Genomic DNA, 22031 nt, shown 5'->3' on the forward strand with positions numbered 1-22031 from the left:
TGGAGGTTACCGCACCTCGCTCGTGCGTGGTGGAGGTTACCGCACCTCGCTCGTGCGTGGTGGAGGTTACCGCACCTCGCTCGTGCGTGGTGGAGGTTACCGCACCTCGCTCATGGTGCGTGGTGGAGGTTACCGCACCTCGCTCATGGTGCGTGGTGGAGGTTACCGCACCTCGCTCGTGGTGCGTGGTGGAGGTTACCGCACCTCGCTCGTGGTGCGTGGTGGAGGTTACCGCACCTCGCTCGTGGTGCGTGGTGGAGGTTACCGCACCTCGCTCGTGGTGCGTGGTGGAGGTTACCGCACCTCGCTCGTGGTGCGTGGTGGAGGTTACCGCACCTCGCTCGTGGTGCGTGGTGGAGGTTACCGCACCTCGCTCGTGGTGCGTGGTGGAGGTTACCGCACCTCGCCCGCGGTGCGTGGTGGAGGTTGTCTTCTGCTTCTCATGCCTGCTGCCTTCATCATTGGGATGGTGTTCCCAGAGGCATTTAGGTCAGGGAGAAGAGTCATTGTATCCCGGTGCCTGTAGCTGTGCTTTGCCAAGCACGGACAATGCCCCTGCGCTGGAATCTCAGTGGTGATTTTCACTCCCTCTCCACCCAGGCGGTTTGTGTGGAACTTCTTCCGCTTGGAGAACGAACACCTGAACAACTGCGGCGAGTTCCGCGCTGTGAGGGACATCTCGGTGGCGCCGCTCAACGCCGACGACCTGACGCTCCTGGATCAGATGATGGACCAGGAAGATGGTGTACGGAACCGCCGCAAGAACAAGCAGTGGAAGCGCAGCCAGAGCGTCTCCTTGCGCAGACCTCGCCTCGCTTCGCAGTACGTTTGCCTCTCCCCCAGCACAACCACCCACGTCTTGTGTTGGAGCCACGTGGTGGCCGGTCGTGGGCCAGAATATCATGTGAAGGTCTCAGCTGAAATAGCTGTTCAAAGGCAGAGCAGAGGGGCAGTTAGCAAACAAATGTGCCTCTGCTGGAGGACTGGTTCACAGAATCATAGAACCTTAGAGGCTGGCAGGGACCCCAGACATCGTCCAGTTCAACTCTCCTGCCAAGGCAGGATCACTCAGGGTAGTTGGCACAGGAATGCATCCAGGTGGGTTTTGAAAGTCTCCTGAGGAGGAGACTCCACAACCTCTCTGGGCAGCCTGCTCCAGCGCTCTGTCACCCTCACTGTAAAGAAGTTTCTCCTCCTGTTGAGGTGAAACCTGCTCTGTCCCGGTTTGTAGCTGTTGCTGCTTGGCTTATTGCTGCTGACCACTGAAAAGAGCTTGGCCCCAGCCACCTGACACCCACCCCTCAGGTATTTGTACACGTTGATAAGATCACCTCTCAGTCTCCGCCAAACTAAACAGCCCCAGGGCTCTCAGTCTCTCATGCTTAAATCCCCAAGTCATCCTCATGGCTCTGCTGGACTCTTTCTGGCAGGTCCCTGTCTCTCTTGAACTGGGGATGGGGTTCTGGTAAACATCAGCTGGGGTTCTGGTAAGCCACTGGACAAGGGAGTTGCATTTACAAGCCTTCCCTCCTGCAGAAATAGGCTGCGGCAGCTGCCAGAGGTTATAAATGAAGAGAATCTCTCTTCCAGGTTTGCAGGCTTCAAACCACCCCAGGATTTCACCTGCCCTTTGGTTAAAGCTTCATGTGTAAGAGCAGACTCCTTCCTCTCTCAAATCTAGACTCATACCTTTTCTTCTTTCCACCCATCATTCTTGCATCCTAAATGTCTGCCCACCTTACCCCCCATCCCCTGAAACTGCTGACTCTGTGTTTTTGCTGCAGTGCCTGTGATCTGAGCACCACAGGGTGCTCCAGTGTCCCAGGCATGGCTCCTGCCCCAGCAGCACAGCTGCAGAGCCCTGCCTTTTGGCCAAGGGACAAGCCTGGGCTCCCTGGGGATGCTGAAGTGCAGTGGGTCAGGAGCATTGTGCAATTTGTGTGGCACATCCCCCTGTTAAATCACTGCATGGGAGTAGTGGATGGGAGGAGAAGGAGGCCCATGGCTGTCATGCAAAGGGTGTGCTCTGGCCTGAACCACAGCCCTTGGGCCGTGCTTGTCTCATCCTTGTTGGCTCAGAGCACACGGATGTGACCAATGCCAACTGTCTTCATGTGGCCACTAGACACTGGAAATCTTTGTGCAGAAAGGATGTGGGCCAAATCCTGCTTGAATTCCCTACAGCCACATCTGTTTACCCCTCAGACGTGCAGCAAACACAGTCATGCAAACAGCAGGTCAAGGGAGGTGGTTCTGCCCCTCTGCTCTCATGGGATCCCACCTGGTGTACTGCATTCATTGTAGGGGCCCCCAGCATAAGAGGGACTTCTGACAGTCGGACTCATCCAGAGGAGGGCCACGAAGATGATCAGAGGGCTGAAGCACCCCCCTTATGGGGCCAGGCTGCTAGAGCTGGGGCTGTCCAGCACAGAGAAGGCTCTGGGAAGACCTTTTAGCAGCCTTCCAGTACCCAAAGCGGGGGGTACAAGAAAGCTGGGAAGGGACTTCTCACAGGGGCTTCTAGTAATAGCACATGGGGGACTGGATCGAAGCTGTACAAGGGTAGATTTAGACTGGATATTAGGAAGAAATTCCTTACAGTGAGGGTGGTGAGACACTGGAATAGGATGTCCAGAAAAGCTAAGGATGTCCCCTCCCTGGAAGTACTCAAGTCCAGGTTGGACAGGGGCTTTGAGCAGCCTGGTCTAGTGGAAGGTGTCTCTGCCTATGGCTTGGGGTGTTAGAACTAGATGATCTTTAAGGTGCCTTCCAACCCAAACTGTTCTATGATTCTGTGTCACACTGTACTTTTGTGCAGCCTGAAGACAGTCTGAGCAGGAGCTGGCCTGTATCAGGCCTGTGTGGTTAGTAGGACGAGGGAGGTTATTCTGCCCCTGTACTCAGTGCTGGTCAGGCCACAGCTTGAGTGCTGTATCCAGTTCTGGGCCCCTCAATTCAAGAGGGATGTTGAGGTGCTGGAAGGTGTCCAAAGAAAAGCAGCAAGGCTGGGGAGGGGCCTGGAGCACAGCCCTGTGAGGAGAGGCTGAGAGAGCTGGGGGTGTGCAGCCTGCAGAAGAGGAGGCTCAGGGCAGAGCTCATTGCTGCCTGCAGCTACCTGAAGGGAGGCTGTAGCCAGGTGGGGTTGGGCTCTGCTGCCAAGCAAGCAGCAACAGTCTGAAGCTGTGCCAGGGCAGGTCTAAGTTGGGTGTTAGGAGGAAGTTCCTGGCAGAGAGAGTGATTGGCATTGGAATGGGCTGCCCAGGGAGGTGGTGGAGTGGCTGTGCCTGGAGGTGTTGCAGCCAAGCCTGGCTGAGGCACTTAGTGCCATGGTCTGGTTGGTTGGGCAGGGCTGGGTGCAAGGTTGGACTGGATGAGCTTGGAGGTCTCTTCCAACCTGGTTGATTCTATGATTCTCCTTTGAGTCTGCAGCCCTGGCTGCAGCTTGAGTTTTGTGCAGAGGGGCAGATGCATGCAGCACATCCTGCAGTGCCACAACCACCCCTGGCATGGGCAATGCTACGGTGGAAGGATGCTGAGGGGCAGCTGAGGCTCTGCTATTCCCAGTGAGAGTGGGAGAGTGTGAAATGGTTCCAGTAGCCACAGAACCACAGAATTGTTCTGATTGGAAAAGACCTCTAAGATCACTGACTTCAACCATCAACCTAACACCGCCATGGCCATTAAACCATGTCCCAAAGTGCCATGTTCACATACTACTTGAACGCCTACAGGGATGGTGACTGCCACCTCCCTGAGCAGCCTGTTCCAATGCCTGACCACTCTTTCACTAAAGAATTTTTTCCCAATACCTAATCTGAACCTCCTCTGGCGCAATTATCCCTCTCTGTGTGAGACAGACTTTCCCCCCCCGAATACACTGTGGCTTTGCTGTCTGCGTTCAGCCGTGGGAATTTCTTCTCCCTAGTGAGTGGTTTGTGTTTGTGTTTTTTCCAGGTCCAAGGCTTCTGACACCAAGGTGTTGATAGAGGACCTTGCGAATGAAGTGAACACATGAGGTGGCCACGGCCTCTGATTCCTCGTCCTTTGTTTTCTCGCTCTGTCCCCCTCTTCCCCACGTAACCTGATCTCTGGTACAATTCCAGCTGATGACTACAGGAGAAAACACTGAACACATTTTCCGAGCTCTTCCAGACCAGATCCTATGGACTCCAACAAGCTCACTGTGTTTTGTTTTCTTTTCTTCTGGGTTAATTTTAATGTTCTATTTAAAAAACAAAAACAAAACAAAAACGACAAAAAAAAACTTTTAAAAAACCCTAAAAAAAATGATAATTCTATTTTACTTTTGTTTTGCCAATAAAGAGGACAGTTCAGGAAAGAAGGATTGTTTACAGTCTCAACAAGGACAAACAAACCTGTCTGGATTAACGAAGCCTCCTAGGGACTCCCTCGTGGGGCCAGTGCTGAGAGCACACTCAGTTTCTGCTTGGCCCGGTTTTGACTGGTTGAAACCGGACTGCAGTTTTTAAATCTTGGTTATTTTAATTCCTTTGGTGGTTTGTTGTTCGTTTGGGGGTTTTTGGGGGCTGTGTTTTCTTTTTCTTCATATCCAGCGCTGAGGCACTGGCTGCACTTGCAGGGAAAGTGCACTTAGAGCAGTATCTTCATTCATGAAGCTACTTTTTACTTTGATGGACCTTCTCTTATGATTACCTTTTCTTTTTTTGGTTGGTTTTTTTTATATGATGTATCTCTGTTGCATTCACTTTATTTATGAAACTCAACAACCATCTGAGAGTGATTTTTGAGTCCTGTGCAATGAAGGTTGGAAGGGTCAAACCAAGCCGGGAATGTAGATCTAGATCTCCAAGGTTGTGGGGTTGACCCCTGCAGATACCCCTCTCTTGAGACAACTTGCACCTCTGTTTACCTTTTCTCTCTCTCTCTCTCTCTCTTTCTTTTTTATTTGATTTTTAACCAAAGTTTCTCTTTCTGATATTTTTAGTTGCTGCTACTACTACTTCTGGGCATGTCTCTTGTGCCAGTTCAACGCCAAGTTTCTGTGCAGCTGTGTGAAAGTAGTGCAGGTGATCTTAAGGCCCTATAGAAAGGACAGCTGAGTCCTACCACCAGTCCTTTGCTGGGCGAGCAAAGGCTTCACCACTTCTTTTTCCAGATCAAAGAGCGTTTTGTCGAGGCCTTAATAATCTTTAGCTGGTGTGAGGGCATCCTGTACCACGCAGGACACTTCTCTGGTGTTCTCCTTCAGCCCAGCGCAGCAGAAGTGGGATGAGGCAAGGAGGTGATGGTTCCTGGAGGTGGAGGAATGACCAGGCTAAGGTTCAGGAGTGTGCTCTGTTGGGAAGCATGAAACAGAATGTGTTGTGCCCACCTGACGGGCTAGGTGAAGTTGAAAACAGGTCTCCTGGTAGCTTCTGGTTTGGCAAAAGGCCTGTGTCAGGAGCGATGCTGGTGTGCTGCCCCGTGCCTTGTGGGTGGTCCTGTCCCATGCCTTGTCTCACTAACCCACTTTGGGAGGGGAAGTGCTATTGCACAGGCTGGGCTGAGGGGCACCCATATTGCTGAGCACATTACATTGGAGGAGCAGTGCTAACTTGTTGCTTGTTGATCTCTCTGGGGGTCCACAGCGTCCTGCTGTCCTGCCCCTGACAGCTCCCTGCTCTCTTTCAGCAGTTCTGGTGAGCAAGGGGAGCTGAAGCCAACCCTTGCAGCCAGCACTGATGCCACTGAGTCATTTTGGCTTGGCCAAGGACCCTGTGACTGCCACCTTCCCCTTTGCCTGGCCTGTGGGCAGCCATGGTGCTCTGCCAGGACTGCAAGGCAAGGATGGAACTCTCAAAGTAGGATCCTCAACAATGGTTCACCTCTCGTGTGGGTGCTGGAACTGCAGGGGTCTCTGCTCAGCTGCTGTTTGGTGGTTGGTTTTTGTCTGCACTGGGAACTTGGTTTCTGACACGAGCAGTATGTTGCATTTTGTGAGCCTGCCTGCTGTGCCTCCTGCCCAGAGGAACTGCAGAAGGAAACGGAGTCCTCCTCATTGCTTGGAAATGGATGACAGTTCCGTGGTGGGCAGCCCATGGCCGGTGCCAGGCTGAGGGCACCCTGCAAGCCTGTTACTACCTGCACTTCTCCCATGTGCTGTCCATTCGTGGAGAAACTCTGCCAGACATGCTAGGAGATGCCTCTGCTCAGTCAGTGCTGTGTGTGGTGGCGTGGCTGGTGTGGTGGTGGTGGTTCCCCTCCTTGCATCTTCTACCACCTTGGGCTGCTCTGGGGTTGTGTTGTCCATCCATGTGGTGCCCAGGAGCCACACGTAACCCCCTTAGGGCTGTTGTTTGTACTGAAACGGAGGGTTCCTGTTTGTATGGAAGTGGAGCCTGAGATACAAAGCCCCTTCAGATGTTTCCATTTGCTGAGTGTTGTTGCAGCAGTTGCTGCTGTGTCCAACCTTGCCTAGATGTTCCCAGCAAGAGTGGTGGGGCATGAGTGAAGCTTGCACCTACCTGGGGTGGTTTAGAGAAGGGCAACCACCCCAAGGGGCCAGTGCAAAGTAAACCAGCGATGTTACTGAAGCAAGTGGTTCTTCATCATAAGAAGCAGAGCCCTGCTGGTAATTCTGCCTTTCAGAGGGAAGGGAAAGTACAGAGAGACATGTTGAAGGGATGCCCACCCCTGGGAGCACTCTGCCTTTCTCCAGGCTGGGGAGAGTGGGGCATTGGCCAGGTGGGCTGCATCTCACCTGCCCCATCCACCCACCCCTTTCCCAACCTGGCAGGAAGGGCCAGGCTGCAAGTAATTAAATTCCTGTTCTGTTGTTTAACCACATCCTTACAGGAAGCCATAAGCCAGTCTGCTTTGCTCCCTTGCTCCCTGCTCTGCTCTTTCCCTTTTCTTTTTTCTTTGTTTCTTTTTTTTTCCTCTGTGTTGGCAGGAGAAATAAGAAAGAAAAGGAGAGGGGGGAAGGGAAGGAAAAAAGGGGAGGTGGAGTGCTACAGCTAGCAAACATCTCCTAAAATAAAACATGGTCCCTTTTGGCAGTGGAGATTCTCTCTAAGGGGGAAGTAAGCCGAATTCCCAGAAGCATGGCTTTGAAAGGCTCCCTGGCACTGCGTCAGCTTCTTCCCTCCCTCTCAGAGATTTCTGAGAAGTCAGGCGTGCAGATTCCTCCCGAGAGCCAGCACCAAAGCCAGGATGGCTCCATGGCCACAAGAACATCTGGCCAATAAAGGGAGACCTGATGAGGCCAAGCAGATGGTGAGAGAAAATCTCCCCATTGCTCCTTGGGAGGGGGGACAGCCCCGGGGTGGCTTCATGTTATCAGCAGGATTTGCCAGTGGGGGGGCTTTGAAATGCCCCTGGAGGGAGAGCAAAGGAGTGGCAACTCATGAGTACAGGGAGCAGAGTTCAAAGGAGCTGGGTTGGGTTTTTATCCGGTGCTGTGGTTGTTGGGATATACCCAGATAGAAAGTGGACGCTGAGCAAGCTGGGCGCAGAGGTGCTGGCTGTGTGCAGCCCCAGGGATGGTGTGGGAGCTCCTTTTCTTTGGCTGCAGCCCTTGTAGATGGTCCCGTCTAAGAGGAGGAGGAGCCACAGTGTGGCTGGTGACTTTGAACTCAATTCTCTGTGCTCACTCCCTGCTGCTTTCCATCCTTCCTGCTCTCCCAGGGCTTTTTGAGTTGCACAGGGTTAGCATTTGCAGTGTCATTTTCTAGTCAGAGTTCCCTTCGTGATTTCAGCACAGTGTCACCAGGAATGCCAGGCCTCCCTGTGTGGGAAAGGCAGTGCTGTGGGTGAGCAGCGGGACAGCTCTGGGCATTACAGACTTGGTTGGCAGGAGCAGAAGCTGCTCTGTGCACAGGGGCTGATGCTGTCCCACCACGATGTAAATGAGATGTGCTGGCAGCACTTGTGGCCGTGGCCTGCGTGTATCAAATAAGCTCCTACCTCTTAAACCCAGGTGCACTCCCAAAGCTGGCTTGTCCTGCACCTTTCCTGCCCTCCTTGTCCTGTCAGTGTCTGTGCTGTGTGTCCAAAGCCACAGGGTCTGCAGGGGGGTGACCAACACCAGATCCTCAGCATGAAAATCCTGAGGAAGTTTCTTGTGGAGCAGCGCTCGGGAGCCTACTCTGACTGCCCTGATAACTCTTTGTGCTGCTTGTTCCAGCTCAGCTGCCGCAGCTGTTTGCAAGGCAGAAAGGGAAAGCACAGTCCTGGTTCAGGCAACTGCAAATCCCTAGGGATTTACTATGGATCTTCCAAGGAGCAAGGGAGATACAGAGCAAAGCCTTCTAGCTTTGCCCATGTTTTGAACCACTGGGTGAATCTGGCCTTATCCTGCCAGGATGCTGCTGTGTCCTGCTCACCGTGACGTGGGGTGCATCCCAGGTTTTTGGGGATTTGTGGCCCCCACGTTGGGCCCATCACGCTGGGACATGCCCTGGTACTGGGGCATGATTTGACTCCCGCTGGGAACACAAAGCCCCCTTTGCTCACACACAGCATCCCAGCTCCGTGTCCGCCCTCCTCTCCACTGTTCTGCTTTGCACTTGCAGGAGGAAGATGCTCTTCTGCCTTAAGCACTTATTGGCTCTTCTTTTGAGTTGCATTTTGATTCCAGAAGGTGATGGGATTGTTTTGCCTCCTTGGAAAAGTGGAGCTGGGGCTCCTGGGGGGAGAGTGGGAAATCCCTATCTTAACTCAGCAGCAGTCATGGCTGGGCATGGTGGCTGTCACCTCATCACACTGTGCCTCCTTTATGTGGTGCCACCCCAAATACTGCACCTGGCTCACCACCACCGTGGGGCTGGACTAGTGTCTCAGCATCTCTCGGGGCCTTCAGTACCTGCTGCAGCATCCTGGCTGCAAAAGACAGCAGGTTTGCAGGGGGAGGAGAAGAAGAGGATGGTAATAGTGTGGATGTGCCCAGGTGCTGATGCCCCAGCTGTTTCCACTGGGAGTCAAGTGGATGAGAGGCACTGACCCCACCCAGGAAGATGCCCCCGTGGCCTGACACTCCCTCAAGCTCTAGAAACCAAATCACAAACTCTTTACTCCAGAGGAGAAATTGGGCAACTTGCAAAACATGTGATGACCTCTCTGTCCCATAGGTCCTCTTGGCAAAGGGTTGGCATTTGGAAGGGGCCCGGGGTGGAAATACCAAAGTTCCCCCCCTGTGTCCTGCTGCCACCTTCCTCTCCCCCTCCTTGCTGTGTTGGTCTAACTGATCTTTCTATGAAGCCCTGTAGATGTCAGAAGTAATTATGGAGTGTGCTTAGTCCTCTGTGGGTGCTTTCTTTCTTTCCTCCTCCTTTCTCTTTTGCTATCCCCTTCTCCACTCTTCTTTTCTTGGCTAAGTGGAAAAGGTGAGGACAAAGAATTGCCGCTTGCTTGGACTCATAATGTGTCTGTGACTGCGCTGTTAGCTGTCTCCTCCTCTTTCCTCCCCCCAGGTGGATATCCTTTTTGAAGTGTGGAATACCCTTCTGAATAAGTAGCTTTTAAAACAAACAAAAAAAACCTTTAAAAAGGGAAAAAAAAGATACTCCTACTAATGCACAATGTGATGCTGTTACATAGTTTCTAGGTGGTTGTATAAAGCGAAGTTACTGTGATTGTGTTCTTCCAAGGAAAAAGTGGTTGGTTACCGAATCTGTCCTTTTTTCATGATTACAAGCTCTTTGTTTTCCAATGATCTGATGGCTCTTTTGTCCCCGCTCCGGGTCTCTTTCTTCCCACGTCCTGCCCCTGCTGCTGCACCCACCCCTGAGGCCTTCGCTTCCACCCGTCTAGAAAGATGCTGTTCTTGTGCCCTTGGGAGCTTGCTGGGCTGTCACTGATGGCTTGAGGTGCTTGAAGGAGGGAGACGTGTTGGAGGTGGGCCGGAGGGGTTCACGAGAAGCTGACCAGGGCTCAAAGCTAACATGCCGGGGGATGATGCTGGAGGTAACCTCCTGCCCGGACTCTGACGTACCACCTAAAGGCTCTTGGTCCTTCTGGGAGCCTTTGGCTGCTCCTCTGCTCCGTGGTGTTGTCCTGCCGGCACAGTTAGGGTGACCAGAGGCTGAGCAGCCTAGCTTTGGGTTGTCTGGGGTCTGTGCTTTCATTTTGCTCTCTTAAATCTCTTCATCGTCTCTTGCAATCAATCTAACTCCAGAAGAGAGCCCAGCGCCTTGAAATCACTCTAAGCCTGTTGCCACTCAGGCCAGCCGCTTCCCGGAGCTTTAATCCTGGCTGCAGCTCCCTGCCTGGCTGGTGGCAGGAGCCCAGCTGCCCTTGTTTTGGCACCTCAGCAGGCCATTTGTCCCACAGCCTGATGGGGACAACATCTCCCTGGCACGTTTCGCCTCAGCAGCCCGGGCAGAGGAGGCAGGATCCCTCTCCAGGATGGCACAGAGGTAAGGATGGGTCGTGGCATCGCAGGGGAGGTTGGACCCCAGGGCTGGGGTACGGGTTGAGGAGGATCTCTGTCCCGGGCTCTCCCCCTCCAAAACCTGCCAGCCACCCCCTCCTGCCTGGCAGCAGCCAGGGGAAGATGCTCCACTCCATCTGTTCCACAATAGAGCAAGGAGCCGCCCCTGCTGCTGCTCAGCCCCCCAGGCACGGCCAGCCCCAGCGGGGAAGGGTGGGCTCGGTTTTGGCCATGGTGGGCACCTCGGGGGCACCGCGAGTGGCAGGGGGCGTTTTAAGAAGATGGAAGTGGTTTCTTGCTGCTTGTGCTGGCGGGGGCCAGAGTGGCTGGGGCCGGGAGGATTAAAACAATTTCATAATCCTGGTGATTTCCTTTCGATCGGGATTATGAAACCAATCACGAATATCAAAAGCCGCGGCTTAAAGCGGCAGCCGGCGCGGGGCCGGCATGCCCATGGCCCCCGCAGCACCCCTCCTGCCCCCGGGGACGGCAGCCCAGGCACTTCAGGTAAGCAGTGCCCACCCGGGCCCCCCGTCCCGCAGCAGGAGATCCGAGGGGGTGCCTCTGGGGAGGGAGGGCAGGGGGTTCTGGCGCTTGGCGTGCGGGTATGCTGCATTCAGTGGGGATGCTCTCTGGAGGCACCGCGCTTGGCCCCCACCATCCTAACGCCTCAAGGTGCTTAGCTGGCCCTGGCTTGCCGAGGGGTCCAGGCAGGATTTGGCCTCCGGAAAAGCAGGACGCTGTAGCTGGTCTGCGGCGTGTGATGCTCACAGGAGGGTGCCCAACGCCGGCTTTGCCGCCGGGCTGACGGCTGGCAAACATCCCACCTCGGCGGAGCCATCTCTCGGGGCTCTCTGGAGCCCAGGCACTGGCGTGGGGCAGAGCCCCCCGGCGCCCGGCAGCCTGGAGCGGGGTGTCCGCCGCTCGGCGGGCCGGTGAGGGGTCTGCCCTCGCTCCCCAAGCCACAGCCCAGGCAAAGCACATTCCCGAGGGCAGCCCAGGCGGACGGGCTCCTCTCCATCCCCCGCGGGGTCCCTTCCACCCAGGCGCGGGGTGCCCCTGGTCCCCGGGCATAGCACATGGCCACGGCGGCGTCGCCCTGCGGGGCAGGCAGCGGCCCGGGGCCGGGGCAGGCCTTGGCCGGACGCCCGCTGCGGGGTGCGCGCTGCGGGGCCGCGCTGGAGCAGGAGGAGGAGGAGGAGGAGGAGGAGGAAGAGGAGGAGGAGGAGGCCTGGGCGGGAGGCAGGGCTGGCCGCGGCCCCGCAGCCCAGCCAGGCGGCTCCGCTCAGGCTCACTGCAGGGCTTGGGATTTGCTGCTTTGTCCTCCTTTTTTTTAACGTGCTTCCCCTCCTTCCTTCCTTCCTTCCCTTCCGCCTTCCTCTGCTTCCCAGCCCTCTCCCGATGCTGCTGCGGGGGTAAGGACGGCCCTCACCTCCTGCCCGCGGCCCCAGCAAGGGGCTGCGGTGAGCTGGGGGTGCTGGGGTCCGGGTGGGTGTCCCGGGGATGTTCCTGCAGCCCCCGCCGCGGGGCAGGCTCCTGCGCGGGTACCCGCGGGGCAGGCTGGGGTGCAGGGTGAGTGACGCGGGTGACCCTGGGGCCAGCGGGCAGCGGGGCCGGGGTCTGTCTGGTGGCACCTCCAGCGCGGTGCGGCCAGGAGAGGTTTGTGTTCCGGGGAGATTCGGGGCCCTGGTTTGGCTCAGAAAGTGGCAGTTCCCTCTGGGGCAATCCGTGGAGCGCCCCAGGGCACCCAAAACAGCACGGGGCAGGCACCCGTGCTCCTGCTGGGACATGAGAGTTTTGGGGAGCCGCCACACCGCCTTTCGCCTCCCTGCTCCGGACAGTGCCAGTGCCACGCGAGCGCTGCGGCTGCGTGGGTGACCTCGCCTTGTCCCCGCCGCGCAGCTGGCACGGCACGCGTTTGCCCGCGGGCACAGGCACCGCCGTGGCTGCGGACCGCTGAGCCTCGGGCGGGCAGGAGCCATGCTGGTGTCAGGAAGTACCGAGGGGTGTATGAGGAGGAGGTTGAGGGCACCGAGGGAGCTCACCCTCCGTCCCTCGGGTGTCGTCCCCACAGGGTCCATGGAGGGGGGCTCTCCCTCCGAGACACAGCGGGTGCTGCGGCCCCCGAAGCAGCACAGCCAGAGCAGCAGCCGAACTGCTGCCCAGCCAGAGCACCTGGAGGCCGCCCGCGGCCCCTGTGCCATCCTGGAGAGCAAGGTCAAGGCGCTGAAGGAGAAGAGGGGAGGTGGCCGACCAGGGACCCCTGCAGCCGCTCCTGAGCGTTCATCACCCAAGAAGCCCCGAGCCCGGCGGGGGAAGCTGGGGGTGGATGTGGCAGTGGTAGAGCCGCGGGCTCAGCTCCGCACCTACCTGACGGATGGGCTGCTGGATGGTGGGGACCCTGTGGCCAGCAGCCCCTCAGCACCCCGTGTCAGCACCCCAGGGCTCTGGAGGGTGCCAACACCCAAGGGAGATGTGCTGGGTGGCACCAAGCTCTCCCTGGATGAAGGCATTGGGTCCCAGGTCTCTACCATGCTTCATGGGAGATGCACTCTGGAAGAAGCAGCACGAACCCCACCACGGGACGGAAGGGTTCACTCGGTGTCCCCTACCATGCTGGGGGGCTGGGAGAGGCTCTCTCTGGCTGAGAGGGTTGAAAGGAACCGGCGGCTGCTGCAGGAGGTGCTGGGTCTCACCACACCTGGTGAGTACTTTGGGCATGTGAGGGCTTTCAGTATAGCCAAAGAGGAATGGAAAGGAAAAGCTTTGGGGTGAAGGAGGAGGTCTTGGTGCCATCCTCTGGCCTGCCATGTGTTGCTGGTTTACCCATGATGGCTGCCTCATCTCCCGTGGCTGCTGCATCCCCTTCACAGGCAGCTGTGGAAGATGCTCACAGGCAAAATGGACACTTCTTCACCCAGGATGCTCTGGGTGCTGCCAGCACCCTTCTGTGTCCTGGTGTGGAATGCCACTCTTAAAACCAAGAACAAGAATTCTACTTTCTAGGGTGCTTGAAGTCTGCAGGCATCATCTTAACCTTTGCAAGTTGCCAATAAAAGGAAAAATTTTCTTCCCTCAAAGGTTGGCCAGGGCCTGGGTCAGGCTGCCCAGGGCAATGGTGGAGTCTCAATCTCTGGCAGGATTTTAATGCCATGTAGATGTGGTGCTGAGGGTTTAGTGGTCACCTGGCAGTGCTGGGTTAACTGTTGGACTTGATGGTCTGAAAGGTCTCTTCTAGATAGAAGAATTTGGTGATCATATTCTACCAGAAAAGGGAATTCATTGCTCCTTTGAAAGGCTCTGTCCTAATGACCCCAGTGATCCCTGCAGGCACATCCTATGCTGGATACTGTTGCCCTGTGTCCCTCTCCTCTGGGGTCTCTCCAGAGATGGTCATCTGGGATAGCCCCAGGAAAGGTGTCTGTGAGGGGTACTGGGCTGCTATCAAGGGGGTAAGGTGGGGGCTGCAGCCCAGCCAGGCTGATGCCTTCTGCTGTCCTGTGTTTCAGAGGTACTGGCAAGCGACGGGGACTGGGATTCAGGAGTCTCACTGCAGGATGCTGAAGGCTGCAGGTAGGTCAGTCCCAGCATGGCAAGAATGGACATTTCCCTCTTCCCCCCCTATTTTAAATGCACCCCATGAAGTACTGCTGGTGTTTCACAGGCATCTGGGGACTGCCTCCCAGTGTGGCATCCAGGACAGGCTCTGGCAGTGCTTCCGTGAGAGTAGGGCAGGAGGGCCAGGCTGAGCAGAATGTCCCTGTGATGTCTGTGCATGGGAATCCCCACCAGGACCCCAGGCCAGGAGGGGAGCTGGGAGGGAGGAGGAGAGGACGAGACAGAAATTTGCTCCAGGTGCTTAAGAGGATGGAGGCAGCAGACATGTGTAATCTTGTTGGACTAATGATAAACCTCGGAGGTACCGACTGAAAATGTGGAGGTGGGACAGGCAGGTGAGCTGGGCAGCAGCGTGCAGGCTGGGGAGCAAACAGAGCTGGAGGTTTAGGGGCTGCATGGCGGAAGCAAAGGAGAGGGGAAGAGCTGCTTCTATAGTGGTTACTGGCTGGGCTGTGCTCTGCTCCGGCAGCTGGGGTTGCTTGGTGATTGCCAGGTACAAGGCAGATCTAGGAATGTTGCATTCCCTGTGAGCACAGGCAGCCAAAATCTGGAGGGGCACACTGTGTGCGCTTTCCTGGGGGCTGCATGCTCCCACTCTCCTGCTGCGAAGAGGTTAAGGCCAGGCCTCCCCAAAGTGACTGCCTGAGCTGATTATTTTAATCAGGGGGATTAGGGCCATGGCCAATGGGGAAGGCAGCACTGGGACAGGACTGTGCCCTCCCATAGCAAATGCATCCCCAACACTGCAGCTGGTGGCACTTTGGGGCTAGGCAGTGCAGGGGAAAAACCCCCTGCAAGAAAAGAAAGACAGCTGGGCCGGGGGGGTGGTCATGCCAAACCTACCTGTGCTCGCACTGCTGTGGGATTTACGCTGTGAGGGAGTGGAGGCAGTGCCTGCCTCAGTTTCCCCATCCACCTTTGGGATGCCTGCGGTCAAAGTGCCGCCACAGCTGAGCCAGTGCCCGAGCAGTGCGGGTGCTGAGCCCTCCTCTCAGAGCATCACTGGTGTGGAATGCAAGCCCCTCCTTCTACCTGGCACTGGGGATACTGGGTGACACGGCGGCTCGCTGCCAGCTGCCCCGGCGTGCGGCAGCCAGCCCGCCCATGAGCGGAGACCAAGCGCTGTTCTCTGCGGGCAGAGCAGCCGCGGCGTCACTGTTAAACCACGTCTAATCCCTGTTATTTTTTCCTAATCCCGCTGCCGCTGCGGGGCCACAGAGCCTTTGTCCCCGGGCCGGAGCTGCAGCTGAGCCCGCGGCACGAGCAGGCCAAGCAGCTGCTGCAGCGCGCCCGCATGAAGGCTCGCACGAACCCCCTGCGCGCCAGCCACGACATCCTGCTCCGCTCCGCCGCTGCCCCGCACCCCAGGTCAGTGCCAGCCCCGCAGGGACTCTGTCCAGTTCTGGGATCCTCAATTCAAGAGAGGTGTTGAGGTACTGGAACTGTTGAGGGCGACACAGCTGGTGGAAGGCCTGGAACACAAACCCTATGAGGAGAGGCTGAGGGAGCTGGGGGTGTGCAGCCTGCAGCAGAGGAGGCTCAGGGCAGAGCTCATTGCTGTCTACAGCTACCTGAAAGGAGGCTGTAGCCAGGTGGGGTTGGGCTCTGCTGCTAGGCAAGCAGCAACAGAAGAAGGGGATACAGCCTCAAACTGTGCCAGGGGAGGTCTAGGCTGGATGCTAGGAGGAAGTTCCTGGCAGAGAGAGTGATTGGCATTGGAATGGGCTGCCCAGGGAGGTGGTGGAGTCTGTGTAGCTGGAGGTGTTGAAGCCAAGCCTGGCTGGGGCACTTAGTGCCATGGTCTGGTTGGTTGGCCAGGGCTGGGTGCTAGGTTGGGCTGCATGAGTTTGGAGGTCTCTGCCAACCTGGTTGATTCTGTGATTCTAAGGGTGATGAAGCTGATGAAGGGATCTGGAGAACAGGTCTGGTGAGGAGTAGCTCAGGGAACTGAGCTTGTCTGGAGAAAAGGAAGTGAGGAGGCATCCTTTTTGCTCTCTACAACCCCTGGAACGAAGCTGGAGCTGCATGTTGGTGTTTTCTCCCGAGTTACAAGCAATAGGACGAGAGGAAATGGACTCAGGTTGCATCAGGGAAGGTTTTGGTTGGGCTGCCCAGGAAGGTGGTGGAGCCACCGTCCCTGGAGGTGTTCTAGAGAAGTGTAGATGTGTCACTTCAGGACACAGTCATGGTGCTGTTGGGTTGATGGTTGGGCTTCATGATCTTAGAGGTCTTTTCCATGCTTGGTGGTGTGCTCCCAGCTGGCTGGGAGGGTTGAGTTCTGCTGGTGAGCAGTGCCTCGGGGCTGGAAGGCTGCACACAGTGAGTGGCTGCTCGCTGTGTGTGCAGGGTCATGTGCAGTTCGGTGTTCCCAGGCCGATTAATCATCATCCAGAGGTGGTGGAGGTCAGGCCGCGGCAGCCAGGCACTGCCACTGCCTCCTGTGATTTCAGCTGCAGGGCAGCAGGGCTGTATGCTGTGGTGGAGCACTGGGTGGACTTTTCTTCTGCACCATCTTTGGGTTTCCCTGCTCCTGCCCTGCTTTTCTGAGGGGGTCGGGCAGCTCTTGCAGTTGGTCCATGTCCGTCTGTCTGTCCCCGCGCCAGGGAACCCAGCGGGAGGCTGAGCATCGCCCCTCGGGACGGCGGGAGCCTGAGTGACTCATCGAGCGGCGAGTCGAGCTGCGGGCCACCGCGGCGGCCTCGGGGACCCTCCCCATCCCGCGTCCGCTTCGAGGACGAGTCTGCCCGCGACGCCGAGGTGCGGTACCTGGAGCGGCTGCAGCTGCGCCACCGGCGGGCGCTGGGCTCGGTCTTCTCGCCGGAGCCGGCCAGCGGCGGGCACCCAGGGGACAGGACCAGCCAGCCCAAAGCCAGGAGCAGTGACCTTGTGGCTGGGGGCAAGTGCAGTGCCTGCGGCTCCTTCCTTGGTGCCACTGCCAGCACCACCAGCCGAGGCACGGACACGCCCGCAACTGCCAGCGAGGCTGAAAGTAGCCCTGCAGCGAAAGGAAGCACCCCAGGGGACAGTGGGGGGCCAAGTGCTGCTCGTGCAGAGCCCAAAACCAGGGCTCTGGGCCCCCGCGGGTCCCCACTGTGGATCCTTCCCTCCCGGCAGCGCATCCACACCGAGAAGATCAAGGAGACGTACATCGGGAATGTCACCTACATCGACGAGGTGGACTCGGCCCTGGAGAGCACTGACACCTCTGACGGCTGCCGGACAGACAGCGAGGAGGCAGGGCCCCACAGCCCCCACTCGCGGGGGCACCGGGACCCCCGGGCTCGTGGGCACAGGGCCCCCAGTGCTGTGCCTCACACAGAGGCAAGGGCTGGGAAGGGCACGTGTGTGGTCAGCGCTGCCCCCCGCACAGGGGACAGGCGCTCAGGCAGTGCCACAAGCCAGCTGGGGGCTATTTCCTCACCACCACCACCAGGGCCAGCCAGCACCAAGGAGCATGGGGCCTCCCACCAGCACTCAGGGGGCAGCAAGGATGGGGGAAGCACCCCTCATGCCCCACAGCAGCCCAGCGAGACCTCAAAACACTCTTTGCAGCCGGGGCCTGGCACCCCCACACCAGGCACCCACCTCCCTGTGCCCCCTCCCACCAAAAAGGCCTGCCCCCAGGTGCCTTGCAGGAAAGCCCTCTTCTCCAGTGGCAGCCATTGGACGTCAAGCCAAGAGGCCCAAGGTCCGGAGCCCAATGGTGGGAGTGCTGTCTCCTGCCAGCCTGTGGGCACAGTGGGGTCAGGGGAGCGGCGGAGTCCCTGCAGCCCCAGGTGGCTCCCAGGGAGCCCCCTCCGTGCCTTGTCCACCAACAACTGCAACAACACTCATGAGCAGGACCTCTCAGAGACAGACAAAGGTAAGAGATTCATACATGGGGATGCCTGGCAGGGCATGTGGGTGCCCAGTGAGGCAGTGACATCATCGTCTTGCTGTGGTTACAGAGGCACCATCGCATCCCACCTCACAACCCCAGGAGGCTGCTCATCCCCCTGGGGAAGTTGCTGGAATTCCTGGAGTGCAGCAGCAGTCAGCCAGGAGCACAGCACATGGGTGAGTGAGAGCAAGAGAAAGAGACTACCACCATCCTGCACTCTTCGTGAGGGCTGTGTCCCCAGGCTGTGGGGTCGTCTCCTCTAGAGACCTTCAAGACCCATCTGGGTGCACTCCTGTCTGACCTGTCCTGGGTGATCCTGCTTTGGCAGCAGGGTTGGACTCAGCAGCCTCTGGAGGGCTCTTCCAGCCCCTACCATTTTATGATTCTGTGATCCCTGAACATCCCTCCCTGGCACAGCAGGAACCTGCCAAGGTATCCCGATGGGATTCTGCCTTTTGGCACAAGAAAACCACTCCAAAATCACAACATGGGGGTGAAAATTTCACCCGTGGGTTGCAGTGTGCTTGGGGGAGCTGCATTTCACCCTGCATCTGGTTCTATCAAGGGTACAGAAGCAAGTGTGACAGTGGGTGACCTTGGGGGTGCTTAGATAAGAGCCAAACTCCTGCCTTTTGGAGAAAATCACCTACGAAAGGCTGCTTTGGGGTTCACCAAACACCAGTCTGCTGGCCCTGTGCCCAGCTGCAGTATGTCTTCGCCCAGCAGGAGGGTTCAGAGGTAGTACTGAGTCTTTGGGGCTCCTTGGCAGGATATGATCCCTTCAGGCAGAGAGCAGGGAAGGTCTGAAAGGTTAAACCTCTGAAATGATGGGGAAAATGGGTAGGGAGCCCTTCAGGACAGTTTGGCTTGAGAAACCATTCCTTGAGCGTGCTGGGAGGTGGCTGCAACCCCCTCCTCGCCGTGCACCCTGATTTCAGCCCACTGCAAAGGTGGGTGCAGGATGTACCCCGGCACTGAGGCAGCTGCTGGCTCTGTTCTTCCACAGGCAGCCGGGGAATGAGCATCGTCCCTCTCCGTGCAGGGAGCTGGGGCCGCCGGCCGGCCGCAAGGGCAGCGGCGCTTCGGCCTCGGGGCTGAAGAAGCTGCTGTGCAGCCTGAGCCAGAGCACCAAGCAGCGCCTGGGCCGCTTCCGCTGCTACAGCATGGAGCAGCTCCCGGCGCCCGACGGCAGCCCTCCCGATGGCCCTGGCATGAAAAAGTCACCCTCCCTGCAGTCCCTGCGACTGGTGAGCCTGAAATAGCAGCCCGTGCAGGGACTGTCTGTGGGCAGCCAGGAGGCGATGCTGGGCTGGGGGGAAGCGTTCCTGACCGTGGCGTTATGGCTTCAGTAGTCCCAGGGTGGGGTGTGGGCATGCACCAACCAAATCTGCTGGGTTTGAAAGCCCAAAGCCAAACTGAGTGCAGCCCTGTGGAGGAGGGACTTGAGGGATGCTGGTGGGTGCACAGCTCAGAAGCCATCCATGTCCTGGGCTGATGTTGAGCAGGGTGGGCAGCATGTGGAGAGAGTGGATTCTGCCCCTCTGCTCAACTCTGCTGAGATCCCACAAGCAGTGCTGGGTCCAGCTCTGGAGTCCTCAGCACAGGAGAGGCATGGCCACAGAAATGATCTGAGAGCTGGAACCCCTCTGCTGTGAGGACAGGGTGAGATAGGTGGGGTTGCTCAGCCTGGAGAAGAGAAGACTCCAGAGAGACCTTCTGGTCACCTTTCAGTACTTAAAGGGAGAGAGATGGAGAGGGACTGTTTCCAAGGGCATGTAGTGCCAGGACAAGGAGCAGTAGCTTTCAGCTGAAAGAGGGTACATTTAGATGGAGTGTAGGAAGGAAATTCACTGTGAGGGCAGTGAGATACTGGAACAGGTTGCCCAGAGAAGCTGTGCATGCTCCAACCCTGGAAGTGCTTAAGGCCAGGTGGGATGGGGCTTTGAGCAACCTGATCTGGTGAAAGGTGTCCCTGCTTGTGACAGTGGGGACTGGAGCTAAATGATCTTTAAGGTCCCTTCTAACTCAAACCATTCTATAAAATACAGAGTGGAAAGAGGTGGTGGGAAGTGGAAGAACACTCTGTGAAGGGAGATGGAGTAATTCTGTTTGGGATCATGGCTCTTAACTCCCAGCCAACTGAGCAACAAGATGACTCCCTGAGAAATCCCACTCCCTGGGTGGACATCCTGGCCCAGAAGGAGGGACACTGACTTACTCCTCCTCAGTGGTAGTTTGGAGAGGGCTCCAACAGGAGACAAAGTAGGTTGGGGTGCCCCCTGCTCCTTTGGCATGCCGGTGGGTGAAGGGCTGTGGTGCTGCAGTGTTCATCATTGTCCCCATCTCAATAGGATGGTTTTTTTTTTCCCCAGGTGTCACCCTTCTGCCAGCCCCAAAAGGCCACCTCTGTCCAGAGCTTGCATCCCTTCCTGGGCAAGGGATCCCGTGCCAGTGCCTACCTCCTGCCGCAGACCACAGCTGACAGGTAGGATGGGGTCCAGCACATCCCTAAGCAGGCTATGCTGGGGTACATGTGGTGGCTCAAGCGTAGCTGGGAGCCCCAGCAGCTTCCTGGGGTCCTTGCTCACTGCCTCCCCTCCGCCCACAGGAAGGGGGGCTCGGGGCCGCGGCGCTCGCTGAGCGTGGAGGACATCGGAGCGCCCGCCCGGCTGCGTGCAGTGGGTCGTGTGGTGGAGGTCTTCCCCGACGGCACCAGCCAGCTGGAGCTGCAGCGACCCCCCAGCGCCGCCTTCGGCTTCTGCGTCACCTCCGGGAACGGCCGCCCCGACACAGGTACGGTGGAGGTGTCGCACCTGAACCCCGCGGGGGGCAGCGCTCATCCCTCCCCAGCAGCCCGCGTGGGGATGGGTGAAGCAGGCTGCTCCAGCCCCACGGCCCCAGAGCGTGACGGCGGAGAGCCGCACGCCGCCGCGCCTGGCTTTGGCTCCTCACGGCCCCACTTGTCCCTCGGCCCATGCCCGGGACACAAAGCCCATAGCGAGTGTGTGGTGTCTAAAGCTGTCTGTAGCGAGTTCGTTGGGGCGCACAGGCGCCGTGGGGTGCTCACTCTCTCCCTCTCCACAGGTGTCTACGTGCAGGAGATGGCAGACGCCGGCACGGCCAAGCTGTACGCAGGGCTCCTGGGCGTGGGGGACGAGATCCTGCAGGTGAACGGCACGGCCGTGTCGGCGCTGGGGCTGCCGCGCATCCAGCAGCTGCTGCTGCAGGCGGACACCCTGTCCCTCCGCGTGCTCAGGCACCGTCCCGCGCCCCGGCAGCCCCGGCAGCCCCGGCAGCCCCGGTAGCCCCGGTGCTGCTCCTGGGAAGCCTGCCCCAAGGAGGACGTTGTCCCGGGACGCTGCAGTATGTGGTGTGACCGACCCGGGTTTTCTTGAGTGCGTTTCCCAGCCCCTGGCAGACAGAACAGGACCAAGGGCCCCCCCTCACACTGTCAAGCATCAACAGGAGCTTTCCCATGTATGGGGACAGGATAGCTCAGCCCTGCCATTGAGCTGTGGTGGGTCTGTCCTGCTGGGCACTGGGGTGCCCCATCTCCATGACCCCCCAGGAGACAGGAAGTTCCCTGCCAGTGCTGGCAGCCTTTGCCTGTGGGCTGGTGGCTTCCTTCTAAGTTATTGCAAGCTGCATAAAAAAATATATATACACACACACAGAGACACATGTAATCATGAACTGTGGTGCCCTTGGCTTGTGGGGGATGAGGGACTAGGAGGTGACACCAGGCCAGGGAGACGGGACATGCCCTAGCCCACGTCATGGGGGTGCTGGTGGCTCAGGGTGCTGGGGAGGCCTTGCTGTTAGGTTGGTGTAACCAACTGGTGCAGCCAGTGGGTGGCTTGTCTAGGGTGCAGTCTGCATGTCTTGGCAGCAGGGTGGCATGGCAGATGGCCTGGACACAGGCAGAGCTGCGATGCTGTTGGTTCAAGGCAGCAGTTGAGGCCCAAGGATTTGCTTTGTCTGTGGGGGTGAAGAAATGGGGACAAGCCATGGGGGGCTCTCCTGGAGTCAATGCTCCCCTGTAAGGCTGTGCCTGGGGAGGGTCCCTGCTGCCACCCCTGGAAGCCTGCATTTTGGTAAGAGATCTCTGGATGGGCTCCTCTTTGCTGCTTGGTTTTCCAACTC

General features: G+C 57.8%; 2 protein-coding genes and 1 pseudogene across 4 annotated transcripts in view; all 3 read left to right on the top strand.

Moving 5' to 3' along the window:
- The window catches only part of XPR1 (xenotropic and polytropic retrovirus receptor 1), a 126108-nt gene extending 121766 nt beyond the window's left edge, over positions 1–4342 (top strand). Inside the window, exons 14-15 of one of the 2 annotated variants that reach the window (XM_064148185.1) lie at positions 601–822; positions 3955–4342. In XM_064148185.1, coding sequence (XP_064004255.1) covers positions 601–822; positions 3955–4015 — 283 coding nt within the window. In that variant the 3' untranslated portion in view covers positions 4016–4342. Of the gene's footprint in view, positions 1–600; positions 823–3954 lie in introns of those variants that run through there. The other variant, XR_010303145.1, reaches the window with a different exon arrangement.
- A 2201-nt stretch (positions 4343–6543) lies between these two features.
- On the top strand, positions 6544–10735 carry LOC135177815 (uncharacterized; annotated as a pseudogene).
- Positions 10736–11680: 945 nt separating this feature from the next.
- Positions 11681–21557, top strand: KIAA1614 (KIAA1614 ortholog). Of its 2 annotated transcripts, XM_064148184.1 has the most exons (10): positions 11681–11805; positions 12465–13094; positions 13900–13963; positions 15227–15376; positions 16612–17870; positions 17956–18064; positions 18895–19135; positions 20261–20373; positions 20497–20681; positions 20973–21557. In XM_064148184.1, the coding sequence occupies exons 2-10, from the start codon at positions 12470–12472 to the stop codon at positions 21191–21193; spliced, it is 2967 nt and encodes a 988-aa protein (XP_064004254.1). In that variant the 5' UTR covers positions 11681–11805; positions 12465–12469; the 3' UTR covers positions 21194–21557. The 2 variants fall into 2 exon arrangements, with proteins under 2 accessions (XP_064004254.1, XP_064004253.1); XM_064148183.1 differs by lacking the exon at positions 11681–11805 and having other exon boundaries at positions 12366–13094.
- The last annotated feature ends 474 nt before the right edge of the window (positions 21558–22031 follow it).

The sequence above is a fragment of the Pogoniulus pusillus genome, chromosome 8 (assembly GCF_015220805.1).
Source record: "Pogoniulus pusillus isolate bPogPus1 chromosome 8, bPogPus1.pri, whole genome shotgun sequence".
Lineage (NCBI taxonomy): Eukaryota > Metazoa > Chordata > Aves > Piciformes > Lybiidae > Pogoniulus > Pogoniulus pusillus.